General features: G+C 25.3%; 1 protein-coding gene across 1 annotated transcript in view; it reads left to right on the top strand.

Annotated features, from left to right (window-relative positions):
• LOC119681854 (peroxidase-like) overlaps nucleotides 1–15,464 on the top strand; it is a 72,785-nt gene continuing 57,321 nt past the window's right edge. The window contains exon 1 of the mRNA XM_038095146.1: nucleotides 1–191. Within this exon, the coding sequence (XP_037951074.1) occupies nucleotides 181–191 (11 nt within the window). The 5' untranslated portion in view covers nucleotides 1–180. The remainder of the gene's footprint in view (nucleotides 192–15,464) is intronic.

The following is a 15,464-nucleotide window of genomic DNA, read 5'->3' as shown; positions in this document are numbered from 1 at the left end:
TTGGTGATTTGCACAATTTTAGTCAATTGTTAAGCACTGCCGTAATAGGACACGTCTGTTTTTATAGTAGATCATTAAAATTAAATACTAAGTTTAAAATATATCGTGTTTTGGCGATCGATTGTTGTGTAAAAAGAAGTCATTAACATTATTGCTGTTGATAAAAGCTCCGTTAACAAAATGATTTTAAGGTAAGTTAATTTGGTCAGTCAATAGTTTTATTTTCTCGTTAATGATTCTAATGGAATTTTATGGTTAAAATAATATCAACTGACCGTTTACGGAATTTAGACTGATTAATTTTTATGTTTTTACCAAAATTGATTTGAATGGATTTGGTAGTTTTGATTGCAAATATTTTGCAACTAATGAGCAACTTAATTAATTGCTGCATTAATGTAGGTAACAAAAGCATTTTTACAGATAAATTAAGGGATTGTTAACAATTGTTTATAAGTACCTATATGTTCAAAATTTTTGATTTAATGGTTTGTTGTTTTCTTGTTAACAATCGATTTCTCATACATTATGGATGGCTACATTTTCAATTAAAGGTTCGTTGATTTGTTTATTTTAATTAGTTTTAAGTAGATAATTATGTTGATATTTATATAAGAAAGTGAAATTCATTTTATAGTTTTGTAGCTTATTATATTGATAATATACAGCTTACAGTTATTGTTATAAATTTTTTGCGGCTTTTATTTAATAAGGATAGTGAAAATATTCTGCAAAAATTTGATATAAGCAAATGTAATGCGTTATTAAGGCAGTCACTAAAGAAAATTTTATAAACAGATTTCTTATTCATTATGGTCACTAAAGTCATTATAGTCGCTAAAGAAAATTTTATACACAGATTTCTTATTCATTATAGTATTACGTGAGAACTTCGCTGAATTCTTTAACTAATTCTGGCGAACTAAGTAATAGTTACTTCGATCTATTTTTATAAAGTTTTTGGTTAATATTTGTTATAAATTTTATTTTAATATTTACATTACCGAAATAAGGATGTCTCTACTTAGAACAGTAGAGTTCTCCTAGAACAGTTTACGTGCCCCTTATACTGTGTTAAAATGGACCTATTATCAATGTTTAAACCAGTTGCTTCCTTTGTGAGATAGGTTGCCATCAGTACTTACCATTCACCATTTTTAAACTTTTAATTTTATTATTCATTGCTAATAAGTTAGTTTTCAACATGGAAAATGTCAAGACAGTTTTTTCTATAGAAATATTGCAAATTTTTAATTTTCAGTAATAGCTGGATTATGGTCCAGTTAGCTGGTTTTTTGAAATATTAATGTCAAGTTTACGAAATGTGCCATAACTATTGGACGAAGTTTTCCAATATAAATTAATATATTGTGTTACTTATTTAAATTATATAAAATAAAAAATAGTTTTTATTATAAGAATATTAGTCTTAATAATTGAAAGTAACTAAAAACATTAAATGTTATAATTTTTTTTTAATTTGTTTAAATTAAAATAAGTTCAAAGTTCAGCAATGAGATTCATTTTATTTTTCCCTCACTTTTTGACATAATTTTTTTTGAAATCTTTGTAAAATATCTCAATCTTTATTAAATATCTGAATCTTTTTTTGTGAAGTTCTCGTCAATGATTCTGATTTCTTCTTCACGTTGTTCTTTATTTTTGTTCGTGTATTTTCAAGCACGTCTTTATGACTTTTTTATTTTTGTTGAATCTTTTCTTCATAAATATCTTCTTCATGTGTCATTTGAAGTCATTTAAACTCATAATATTCCTACATAAATAAATTGTATTTGTTGACACACTTTTAGTGACCAGTTTTGTTTCTTTAATTTTTATTATGAAATTCTTTTTGGTAGAAAAAATTAATTTAAACATAATTTGTATTCAGGTTGAATGCGCTTTAAGTGAATGAATAAAATAAAAGTTTAACAAATAGAAAATCACTTACCTTGAGTTAGAGTAAATAAATTTATTAATAAAAAATTTATAAAAAATTTACATTGTGTTTTTATAGTAATTTAATGTATTTTTCCTAATTTGAGAAGTATTTTAAAGAAGTCAGATTTTAAAGAAACATTAATTTCTTCCGGTTAGAAAAGCTAATTAGAAATTTTCTTTAAATGGAAACTGTAGAAATGTTCGAAGTTCATATTAAGTAGATGTAGCTGATAAAATTATTCTAAGTACGTTGATACGAAATATTAAAATAAATATGTAAATTGAAAATGAATATAAATTAAAAATTTTGAATTCTCTTTACTCTATACAGTTAATATAATGGATTTCAAAAGTTACAAAATAAAAGTTATATCAAATTTGAGCTGCATTGAATAACAGTAATTGATGAATAATATTTGAAAGTACTTTAAATTATTTTATGCTCAGTTAAAATGTATTATATATGATTTAATCAATCTTTTTAAAAAAACATTTCCCAAAGAATTCATAAACTATCAATACTAAAAGAAATATAGATTGATTTTGAAAAATTATTTTTGCATTATGTTTTAAAATTTAAGTGATATTAATATATATATAAACTGTTTGCTGCAAATAGCTACCAAAATATCGGAAATAGAAAATATATAATAGCCTCTGGAAATTTTATAGTAAGTTCTATAGGCACTAACAAACGTGTACTCTTAAACGGCCCCTTTCTGCACAAAAAGTTAAGTATACTCAATAAGTGACTAATTTGTGTATTTATAATGTTCTTAGTAGTTTCACTTATGAAATAAAAATAAATTCTTAGTTCTGGAGTCTGCATGTTCAAATAATGGAAAATCATAGCCTGGCTAAAAATGCAATGGCAGAGAAACCAATAGTTGCGAGATTATCTGGTCGATTGACGAAGAGATGGCGTGAATGCTGGACATCTGGCTGCACAGAAACATATCCATTTGATATGTCATAATTTTACATAAATATATCAAATTCAATTGTAACAAAATAGAATTCAATTCTTAAATAAAGAAGTTTTTCTGTATGTATAGTATCTATTTAGAAATCAAACATATTTGGAGTTGGTCCTCTATAGTACAGGAAAAACAACCATTTAACATATATATCTTTATATTAAAATATTATTTATTACTATATATTAGTAATGTACAATTTTAATAGAGTACACATTTATCATAGATATAGATTTTTCTAACAAAATATAAAAAATAGTGCTTTCAGAAAGCATTTTCAGATAGAGTAACTCATTATAAATTCTTAAGTAAATGCTTTAGTGAATTTCTTCTTTTCAAAGTTAATTAAAGTTACGCTTTCATATATCAAAACATTTTTTTATTTAAATACCCGTAGATAGATTTTTGTTATTTGGAAGATAAAACCTAAGGTTTAGAACTGCTACGATTTATAAGTAACAAGAGTTTCCTAATATGGTCATTTAGAGGCACAAAGTCCATTTCTATTTTTCTTTTGATATTTACCTAATTTTTTCTTGCGAAATTAAATAAGAACTCTTAATGGTTGTTAAAAAGACAGCATATTACTTCAGAGTCAATATTATTAGCGATTTTAATCTCATTTCAATATCAGGTATGACGTTCTGTTATTAAAAACAGGTAACATAAAAAAAAAACTGGAGACATAATCGTGTCTCGAGACTCCATTCTCGAAGCACCAGTCACGGAGCTCCACTTTCTTGAGTTTGTTCACTTTAATTAGTGACTAGTGATCTAAACACACAAAATTAGGATCAATGTAATAATATCTGTTGTTTTTATATTAGAATTTTTTTGAGGATTTTATTATTCTTGGTTTAATTTTAATACAAATATTTGTTTATTTATAATATGAGTTAAACTGTATACAAATTGTATTTTTTTATTTATATAAATTGATCATTTTTGTTCCTGCATCTCTTTAATTTCTAATGTTTCAAATATCCTTATGTTACTAGTTTTTTTAAAAATGAGGAACGTGGTTTTATCCTTATCATTTTTAAAATACATGTTGACCTTAATAGGTGGTAATACTCTCTTACAACCGACATATCGCTGGCATCAAGCATCTATTCTTAAAAATTTTTTGAGTTCAGAAAATTTGATATAAAATGAGAGGACTTAATCTGGGGACATCTATGTGCAAGTTGTCCCCGGTTTAATAAAAAAATCCACCAATCTCCTATAGATACCCTGTAAGAATACCAGTCTTGTGGTAGATTTTTTGATAGGTGACATTTGTTTAAGGAATCATGCTATAAAATTGAATCTTCTGATTTATGAAGACCAAAAGAGTGTCTGATGTCTACTTTATGACTGTCTGTCGCATGCGTCATTTAATTGTGATAGAGATTAGGTTTAACGATGATCTTAGTCAGTTTCAAGACCTCTCTTTATAAAACATTTTAAGGTTTGGCAAAGCTTTAAGGCGGTTTTTTAAGCTTCCGAGTTTTTATATGCAGAATGTGTTAAGTGGATTCTTTAGATTGCCAGTAAAACTTAGCTTAACTGTACCTAAATATTAAGTGCTATTTTTATAATATGTAATATGTAATATTGTAACGAAAAATATGAAGTCACAGTCTTTCTTTATTTGGAATGTTTTTTATTTGTTTTATTTTTTTTATTAGTGAGTATTTAGAGGGTTTATTCTATACGATTTATATTCAAATAAATATTTAAATATATTTAGTGTCGAAATTAGACAAGTCTTTCTACTCAAAAATTTTATAAAATTTTTTAAAATCGAAATCATTTTAAATTGATTCGAAAGTATTGCAACGGAAACATTATTTAATAGCAAAAATATTTTATCTGATTTAAAGCCAAAATGAGTTGATCTTTTACCAAGCAACTGATAAACAATTCACATTAAAACTATCTGTTTAAAAAAAGATGCTTGAAATGCAACATAATTTCAACACTTATGATATTTTCACTGATCATAAATTTTTTATCAATATTTTGCACGTTTTGCCCAAAGAAAAGAGTTTCCCTTCGCAATCAAAATGAATTGCAATTTGGTTTCGAATAAATCATTTAAAAATAGTGTAAAAGTGATGAGCGCTAATTCACCTCCTGGCGTTGTGTGAAATCAAAAATTTGGACTCCAGCTAAGTTTGTTTGCATAATTTTTATCTCATACAATACGAATGTATATTTTAATCATAATCCGTTATACTAAAAAATCATTAAAAGGTGTTAATTTTAGTCTTTCCACTTCATGATAATTATTTTATATATTATTGAGTAGTTTTTATATATATAATTGGCCAATATTATAACAGAAATAAATCGACATCATTATTAAGTTTATTAGATAAGCTGTAATTTTGTTTAATTTTCAAAAAAAATTTATTTTATTTTTATAATAAATTAAAATTTAATTACAAATGGAATTCATTTAAATAAAAACTGTTTAAATATAATTATCTCGTTATTTATATTAAAAATATCTCGCTATTTTAATAAGTTTTGAAAAATTGAATTGTTAAGTTTATTATTTCAATATTATTAGTTTCACTTCATTTTCTATTAATAAGCAATCTGTGTTTAAAGTCCCACCTCAGATGATAGTTGACTGCATTTGTCGAATTCTATTCATGCCACAAGCCACTTAGATTTTAAATTTGTTTATTCATTGCAAACAGAGCCACTGCATCTTTGTTGTCTTGAATGCTGGACTGTAGGCATTCTGGTATCTTGGGTTTGCTCTGATGTGCTGTCGTGGTTTAAGCTTCATTCACACCTCGACAATGTCTGCGCAGCTCGCAATCAAAATTATTTACAGTTTTCAGCAGTTTTCTGGCTTTCTGGTCAAAAACTCATTAACAAATTACCATTGTTTGGTTAAATTATTAACGTGAAGTTGTTAACTCGTTTAGAACTTTTTGCCCACCATTTGTCTATACAAATAGTCGTAGTAGCGGAATACTCGTATCTTTGTGTGCTCATGGGTCTTGAATATAACAGAATTTTACTGAAAAGTAGTTCAGTGTTACAAACGTATTTGTCTATGCTAATTATTCTACTGAAGTTCATTAACATTTGATCGTGCATTAAACAGTTTGTGTGAAATTCTTGGAAAATAATTAAAAAGTTCATTTTCTACACAAAAGAATTTTTTAGGTAATAAAAAAATGTATAACAAAAGGTAATAAAAGTTTTGTTACGTAAATACTCACAAAAGTATCTATTATGAAATAAAAGTAGATAGAATAAATTAACTCAGTAAAAACTATTTAATAAATTAATTACTAAAAGTTAATAAGAGCATTACAGGAAAATGACTAAATTTTGGGCTATAGATTTAATTTCAAAAATAAATAAATTATTATACTAATAATCAGTATCCTGAAGATGACTATAGAATGAAGTCAAAATCTTAGTTCAATTAAATTTCTTAAAAAAAAAAAAAAATAAATGTGTATCATTAAACTATTACAGTTTAGAAATAAAATTATTATTAAAAAATTGTTGTTCATTAAAATAATAAATTATTAATAATTAGTAACAAAATTGGTGTAACATTGATTGCATGACAAAAGTTAAACTTAAAAGTATTTAAATATATCTAACCTTGAGCTTGTTCTGCTATAATATTTATTGATATTAATTAAAATTTCTAAACATTTTTTAATATGTTATTATTAAAGAATTAACAAATTTGTTGTGGTTAAAATCATTTTTATTGATATTATTATTGAAATTATTTAATATATTCTCAACAAGAATGATGACGGGTTACTTAGTCTAAACCGAGCTGAAGTCATATTTATCACTAGTTTTTGAACTGTTTAAAGAATTTTGACACCAACAGATTATCTGAAATATAGAGTGATATGTTTACTTAAAATATCTGCTCATTCTCTCTGCTCATGCTCATGTATAAAAACGAGTTCAGTAGCTTTAAATAATTTACTTAAAATAATGAAACAAGATATATTATTAGGTTTATCAATATCATTAAGTGATAAGTCAAATGCAGGTGCAAGAACTGTTCAAGCCTTCAGATCCTATTAAATGGCGAGCGAAATCATCACATATGTTAGCTTAACATGCTCTGTGATCGTTTGGAAAAGGATGTAGTATATCCATATGTTTTTACTGAAATCGAATAAAGCTTATCAACTAACTTAATTTGAATGTTGAAAAGGATCTTAAAATAAACATTTGTACAAACCAGGTATCTCGAAAGCGTAAAATTTTTAAGAGTTCGAATATAAATGAAAACTCAACAAAAAAATTTGTTAATTGATTGAAATTTAAATTTATTGAAATTTAATAAATTAACTAAATTTTTGTTATTGTCTTTTTATTTCTATTCGAACCAATATTTATATAAACTTTAATCACCTGTCACCATAGACCAGGCTGTCTACACGTTGAGTTTTGAGTTCCGTAATCTCATATATAAGTCGAAACTAAATAATCAAATATAATTCTTAATACAAATTAACAAAGTTACTGAATATTATTCACATACATTGCTTGTAGAATCACAAAATAATATTTTTAGAAACAAGATTCAAATTAATATAAATATTAAACATATTTCATCAATTTCTGCTCTTCAAATATATTCATATTTAGTTCAAAAACTGAGATTAATTATTATCAAATATTTATTTTAGATATATTTATTTACTTTGTTTAAGTTATGTGTAATTTTTTTATACTGTTTTGAATTAAAGCAAATAATTTTGCAAGTTTATTTGTAATATTTAAAAATCTATAAAATTACTTTAGTAAATAGTTTATATTAAATTAAATAGTTTTTCATGTTCGTATGTTAGTTTCAAATTAATAAAGTATAAATGAATAAGTATTTAAACTTAATGAGAATCAAATAATTAAAGCAACCTTTAAATGAAGCGTACTTAAAATAATACTTTAGTAATTCCAAAAAAATTATTATTTTATTTCAATATACTTTTATATTATATAAGCTATATAAACATATAACAGATTTGTTAATCAGTCGTTTACGGATTAAATATTTTTATATTAAATATTAATATAACATATAATATTGTGATGAATTTGGTATGGAAAATATAAAATCATAGCTTTTCTTGAATTCTCAGTCTTAAAAATAGTCTTCTTAAATATAATATATTTTAATATTTTTTAATATTGCATTAAAATTTTTTAAATTAAAATTAAATATTGAAATCATTTTGGTTTATAATATATTATGTCTTATTTAAAGAAGTTTCTGTTATAATAGTAAAGTATTCAAGTTGTATTTAAGTAGAAAAATTGTAGCTTTATTTGAATGTTAAATTTTATATGCCTTTATATATTATATTTAAATAATACATAACTTAATTTTATAATAAATTTTTTTTTAAATGTTATTTGAATGCAAAGAATGTAATAAAACAAAAAAATATTATTATTGAAGTAAAATATTACATATTATTTATTTTTAAATAAATTCCTATTTATTTGAAACAAATATAAATAAATCACTTAGCTTGATACATAAATAAAATATATTAAGTGTACTTATTTTATGAATATTTTTCATTCCACAGTTGTACAAATAAAAATAAGTTATTTATGTTGATATTATTATTAGTAAATAAATCAAATTTAAAAACTTTTGGCTGTGAATAGTCTTCCAAGCTGGCTGAATGTATTCTGTATATTGGACTTTTACAACATAAAGAGCTATATGGGTATATGGGTATATATATATATTCTGTAGATAATCAGTTTTATTAGAATGCGGTATTAAATTTTGTAGGTTTAATAAAAGTCTGTATTTAAATTTGTTACTGCCAAAATAAAAGCCTATTCTAGTTTATTTATTAACTTGTTTCAATTTTTTTTTTTTTTATTAAAATATTTATTTTATTTTTTTTGGAATAACTCAAATAAATGATATTAAATAACAAACAAAGAGGCAAATAAATTATACTGAACTAGTTTGCGTTGAGAGTTGCATAATAGAAGTGAATTATATTCCTTAACTAAATTGGGTAAACAAAACTTTAAAGCAAATAATACTAAAAATTTAGAAAAATAATAAGAAATTAAAAAAATTTTTATATATATAAAAAATATATTTAATATGAAGAAAAGCGATTCCAGGTACATATATCTTAATATTAATATATTATACCAATATGAAAGCTATTTGGTTATGGTTTGCATTTTATTTTTAATATGAATGTAAGTGAATACTTGAGGATGAAAAGTAGTTAAATTATGCGCAAAAATCTGGCAAAAGTAAAAGCAAAAATGCGTTAATGTGTCTCAATTACATTTGCAAAAAATTTCTTCCTCAAACCAGACATGGGATTTGTGTCCAAGTTTGGCGGGCAGCATTATTCCACAGCAGAAATGTTGTATGCAAATTTGAGATTGCGTATCTTACTTTCCATTTTGCCACAACACACAACTGACTTTGTTTTGCTCCAATTTTACTTTTTTAAATTTGCAAACCAGAAATTCAGAAAACCTCAAGTTGCTCAATCTCAATCTTAAAGGTGTTTTCGTGTAAGGAAACCGGATGTCGCGAAAAAATCACAGGAAACTTTTCTTGCTGCAACTAATACGAGACAATTAAATTGAACCGCTCCGCATATGTTTACCCACACTCTTCTGTGAATTACTGCAGAAACGCATAACAGCCTTGACACAAATTCTCAAGCGATTTTCCGCTTTGCAACAGCGCCAACAAAGTCAACAATTGTTTAAATAAAATAAAAACAATTTAAAAAAACATTAAACAAAATGTAAGAAAATCAAGTTGATATACTTGTACATTTTGTTGGTATCTTTAACGAGCATCGTTAAATTTCTTGTTGTTATTGTGGCTGGTAGTTATTAGTTTGGTTGTGTCTTTTGTATATCCATCAAGATGTACAATTATGTCTTTATTTATTTATTTTATAACATCAACTTACAGCCGTTTTAACCGGATTCATTTAGTTCAGGCTATAAAATCTCTTCTGTAGGATTTTTTTCTTTTGTACTTGAAGTTCATTGCGTTGGGAAAGAGAAGATATGACAGTTACGCTACAGGTAAGTATCGCCTTTCAATATCGCAAGTGCAAGAAGACTACTCTGGAGTACAGGAAATCAAGTTTTTTCTTTTGGTTTTAATATTTGTTTTGATATTGAATTTATTACTTCGACGTTTTTTCTTATATTTGCTGAAAGTGCGTTTTCCGGAGAAAGCAAATTGCATTTATATAGTATAGCATTATTATATGTTATATTTTTATTATAATTATTTGGATTTGTTTAGATCAGTGTACACTTAGTACTTAACTTACAAAAGAAGCACTTAGTAAGATTGTAGAATCATAAGAGCAAATGCTATTATTTATAATAGTAGTAATATTCATTATGCAAGTGTCGAACTTTAGATATCCCACCTTGATGAACCTGTGTCCACCTAATATAATGTTCAGGCACAGAATTTGAAAGAAAACTCGTATAGCTGAAGAGGTGACTTTACAAATTCTATCATTTATATAAGAAATTATATTAAAATTATTCCAAAGCTAAATTAACTCATTACTTAAACCAATAATGATTCTTTACAATTTCCCGAAAAACTCCTATTTAAAAAACTTTTATTTACGTGCATAATGTACTGGTTCCAATATTAGTGGAGCATCGCAGCCATTTTGGTATTTGTTGCTATAATGAACTGTATAAGAGACATTTAGGCCTTTGAATGAAGGTAAAATATCAACAAATGAGGACACCTTAATATCAGATAACAATAGAACCTTCTGCCATAGTATGCTGTTCCTTTTTCATATTGACGTTGGGCATTCACAAAAAAAATGCGAATATAGGTCTCGTCTGCTTTTAAAAATACTTCACACTCTTATCTTTTCAAAGAGATGAATTTTATTAAAATGGTAATACAATCAATTGTGACCCATTGATTGCTAACAGGCTCTATTTAAACAGATTCATTACATTAAGGTGGTAATGCAGCTAATTGAATGCCAACACGCTTAATTCTGTTGCAATGGGGAGAGTATCTTTACCATGGTTGCAAGTGCGATCTTACTCTTTACTTTAGCGGCTATTCAAAGCATCTTTCAAATAGCGGCTTCGGTTTACAATACACTTTTATATTAGAGATTGACTTAGTCAACAAAAAGGTTTTAGTTTAAAACTTTGAGTGGTTGCTGATCATTTTATTAGGATCAGTTCTACGAGACTGATTGTGGACAGTTCAATTGTCATTGATAAGACGGCACCCAGTTAACCATTGCTGTGCTGTTGCGTATTAATTTCTGAAGTATGTCATAACCAAACACGTAGCTAATGAGAGGATCTGAAGGTGCTGAGGCTTCCTCTGTAATGTATCGAAAGACTATATTTATAATATATATATATATTTATAATATAATGTATATAAAATATTATAATAATTATAACTTAAAAAATAACTAGAACTTTAATAAAGTTGAAGTTTTTTTGAATAACTGAAATTATCTGAAAGCGCCCTTAAAGTTTTCTAACTACAAACCTGGTCACTTCTCATAAATCTCGAAGAGAAATTTCAAGAAGACACTATTTTGTTTGCTGCTTGACTATTTGTGTAGATGCATATAAGAATGGGTTTTCCTAAGGTTGATTAAAGCGCAGAATATATTGTAGTGAATTTTTGGGTGCAAGCTAATGGTTTATAAACTCCTCGCGAGTAAGGTTTGTCGAAGTTAAACTACAAGTAAATGTCCAATTCCCCTAGCAATGTTGACTGCCGAAAAAAGTGAAAGTTCAAAACATTAGAAATAAGTGTTGTTGATGACTGACAAAAAAATCGATTCTTACTTCAACTTATTCTAATTTTAAACCACTATATTTTAAGTCAATGTTTTCTTTTTTGAAGAACAGGAAATATTAAACGTTTCTGACATATAAATTTTATTTCTCTTGTTAAATGTGTTTCCATTGATTTTAATTCATTACCACAGTCTAGTACCTATTTACAAAAAATCTGATTCTAAAATAGATTTTATCTCACTACTTATGGAAATGCTCATTGCAGTCATGGGCCACCGTGACAAAGGTTTTGATATCAGAGTAGTACTCACTTTATGAAAGGGTGTCTGAAGTTATATCTCATTGTCAAAATATGAAGTGGTATTTTATTAATCAAATGCATCTAAATGTATGTACTCTAAATGTGTGGATTGATCGATGGTGAACTGATTGGTGCGAATATATCCAGTCTTTTGCTGTTATAACAGTTTAAACCCGATTTTAATGTGAAGATCTGTATATTTGCTACGTTGGTAAAATAATATTTGTGATTTATTAAGAAAAACTTTATTTCTTCAAACAATATTCAAATAGTGTTAGTAATTTATATATATATAATAATAATATTATATATAATAAAAATAATTATTTTGTGTTATTATTAATTAAGTAACTAAAAAAGCATCAAAATATTAATATATTTTGTTTTATTCTACTTTCAGGTATTCATCTCATCTCAACTCTTGGCTAAAATATATTATTTTTATTAAAAAGAGAAAACCAGGAATTTTTATGTTCTTTTTGTTTAGTGAAAGATGCAAAATATAATCTAAACACACATATATGCAAGTACTAAACTTTAAGTGTAAACCAATAATAAAGTTCAGTTTATGTAATAAAACACTTTAACATTTGTTGTAGTATTTTTTATGCAATAGATAGAATTTATGACTTCATCATGTGAACTGCACAGATACTGTTAATAGAGTCATAAATTCCCTCGAACTGCAACTGTAGAACGTGAATTTTAAATATTCTTTTTAATGACTTCAAAGTTCTTCATGCTTTTGCATTGAAGCCGACGCCGTTAATTATTACCTCAACGCATCTTAGTTTGTTTTAAAAAACACAGTTTGAATTAAAAAATAAAAATAAAATAAAATTAACAAATCGTGGCATTACAAAATACAATTTATTCCTCACAGTGTGCGTGCTTGGCATATATTTTTTTTCTCTGAGTTTTAATTTACTTAACAAAATGCAACTTTCAAAAGTGTTAACAGATTTGCAGCTTTTTGTTTTACATTACAAATATTATTAAATGATATAAAATAATAAAATAAAGTATTTAGTCATTTGAGTAATTTCATAGCTGCAACCCAAAGAAACTTCATTCAAATGGCACATTGACATGACAGTCATGTTTACACGAAACATCAAAAAAAGTACATAAGATACGAGTATCTTTTATTATTTATAATATATAAAGAAGAAAATATATTAATATTTAAAGTGTTTTTTTTTTAATTTTATACTTTTTTTGTTTATAAATTATTTATAATTTAACTTAAATTTCATTTAAAAAAAGTACCACTCAATTGATTTAAAGTTACTGTATATAGATGAGGTTGTGTTAGATTTAAATTGAAGGCACGTCTTAGTTCATACTTCAGATACACTTTCGCATATCAGATTTCATTTTGAACTGAATTGTTTTTTTCTTTTCTGTGACTAAAATCAAATTATTTTGGACTTAATTTTTGCACTATAAGATAACAATAAACCATTTTTATGATTGAAGACCTATCTTATTATCCTCTTCATATTATACCTTTCCTTTCCGTAATTAGACTTTCACATTTAACTTGCGGTCAAAATTTGTTATCATTTAAATTTGGCATTGATCGAGTGCCGATCGTATTAAAAGTGATTATCTGTGACGGTGGTTGAGTTAATATTTTGACTAACTTTATTTAAGTACAGATTTAGTGAGAAATATTTAAATGCTCAGCAATCAGTAAAACGTGACACCGTTCTGAGTTATTGTCCCATAATTTTATTTATTAAATCGTTTTTTGACTTCAAAAAAACTCAAATCAAAAGTGTTCAAGAAAATATTTATTATTTTATTTAATTTTTTTTGGCTTTTTTTTTGAATTTTGTGGTCAATAAAGTTTAGATCGTGTTTTGTTATAAGCAAATAATTGGCTCTGAATGTTATTTATTGCGAAAAATATAAAACGCTTGCGGTAATTTGTTTTTTTAGTTATCTACTAAAATATTTTGCCAAACCAAAAAATATATAAACAAAATATTAACTTGCTCTTCAAATATCCAATTCAAATGTTTAGGTCAAGTCTATGATGTAATGTAATCATGTTTAATTACAGGGCTAAGTACTATTAAAATAATTTTAATTTTACCATTTTAAAGTTGAAATAATAAATAATTTTTTAAATTTTATGATGTAAATTAATAGCCTAAAACTAATAATAATATTTTAATACCACATTATGTTTAATAACAGTACTTCGTACTTAATATTTTTAATTAAAAAAATTTTTTTTTTAATAAAATTTTAAGTAAAGTATGTTATAAAAAATAATTAATTGTAATTATATTGCATTAATTAAACTATTAAAGAATATAATCCAAAAAAAATTAACGATATTAAATTTAGTTTATTCAATTATTTGAGTATTATTGTATGAGTCTTGCAATAATTAAAAATTTGCAATTATTTAAAAATATAAATTGAGTCATTGGCTACACTACTATAAGATATCAAGTATATATATTAAATTAATTTAATTGTAATATAGTACCTAAAAGCATTGAAAGCTATATAGTTTAAATAATTCAACATGACTTTCGGTTTGATTCTGTCTAGTTGATAATTATCTGATCGAGCATTACATATTTATTATCATTGGCTTGATGGCATGAATTTGGTCCATCTTATAATACATTATTATTTATTTTTAATTTGTATTTGCATTTAAATTCTGATTAAATTCAACTAAATTTATCGTATCGAAGTTCCTACAGCAATAATTTTTATCGACCTTATTTGTAATTTGTTGGACTAAAAAAAATTGTTCACAAGGAACTATTAAGATATCATTACATCGATAAGAAGTCAATATATAAAGTGTCATTTGATCTTGAGTGATTTTAAAATAAATTTAAATACTTACTTTTCGTAGTACTATTTATAGTTGCGTTATTCTAAATATACTATATCTTTTTCGAGCAGGCTAAGGTTGAGCCTGCTTACTTGATTTTTACTCGAATTTTACTTTCTATCCATCACACACATTTACAGTATGTCGCTGCCACAGCAAAAAAATAATATATCATACATAATCATAAAAATAACTTTAAAAATATTCCTAACCATTTCTCTAAATTTATTTCTCACAATCTGTTTTTAAAGTTTTCCATAAGAAGAGATCCAAAAACCTCAACTTCCGTAATGAAAAACTGATTGTATTAAATATGACCATGAATTTAAGAAAATTCTCTTAGGGCAAAATCTAATTTATTATACAATAACTATTTAATTATTTTGTTAACATTTTAGTAAACAAATCTTCATAATATTAATATGTATAATATTCAAATGAGGAGTAAAGATAATATTAGTTAAGCATTACGTAGTGTAAAAGTGCGGTTACTTTCTTAAACAAACGACTTAAGCAACAAACTTAATTTTAATTAATTTCACTGGGATGAGAAATATAAAATTATTCCCACGGTTATTTA

The sequence above is a fragment of the Teleopsis dalmanni genome, chromosome 2, assembly GCF_002237135.1.
Source record: "Teleopsis dalmanni isolate 2A chromosome 2, ASM223713v2, whole genome shotgun sequence".
NCBI classification, from domain to species: Eukaryota; Metazoa; Arthropoda; class Insecta; order Diptera; family Diopsidae; genus Teleopsis; species Teleopsis dalmanni.
Note: the sequence above shows the minus strand (reverse complement) of the source record. Positions and strands in the feature narration are given on the sequence as shown.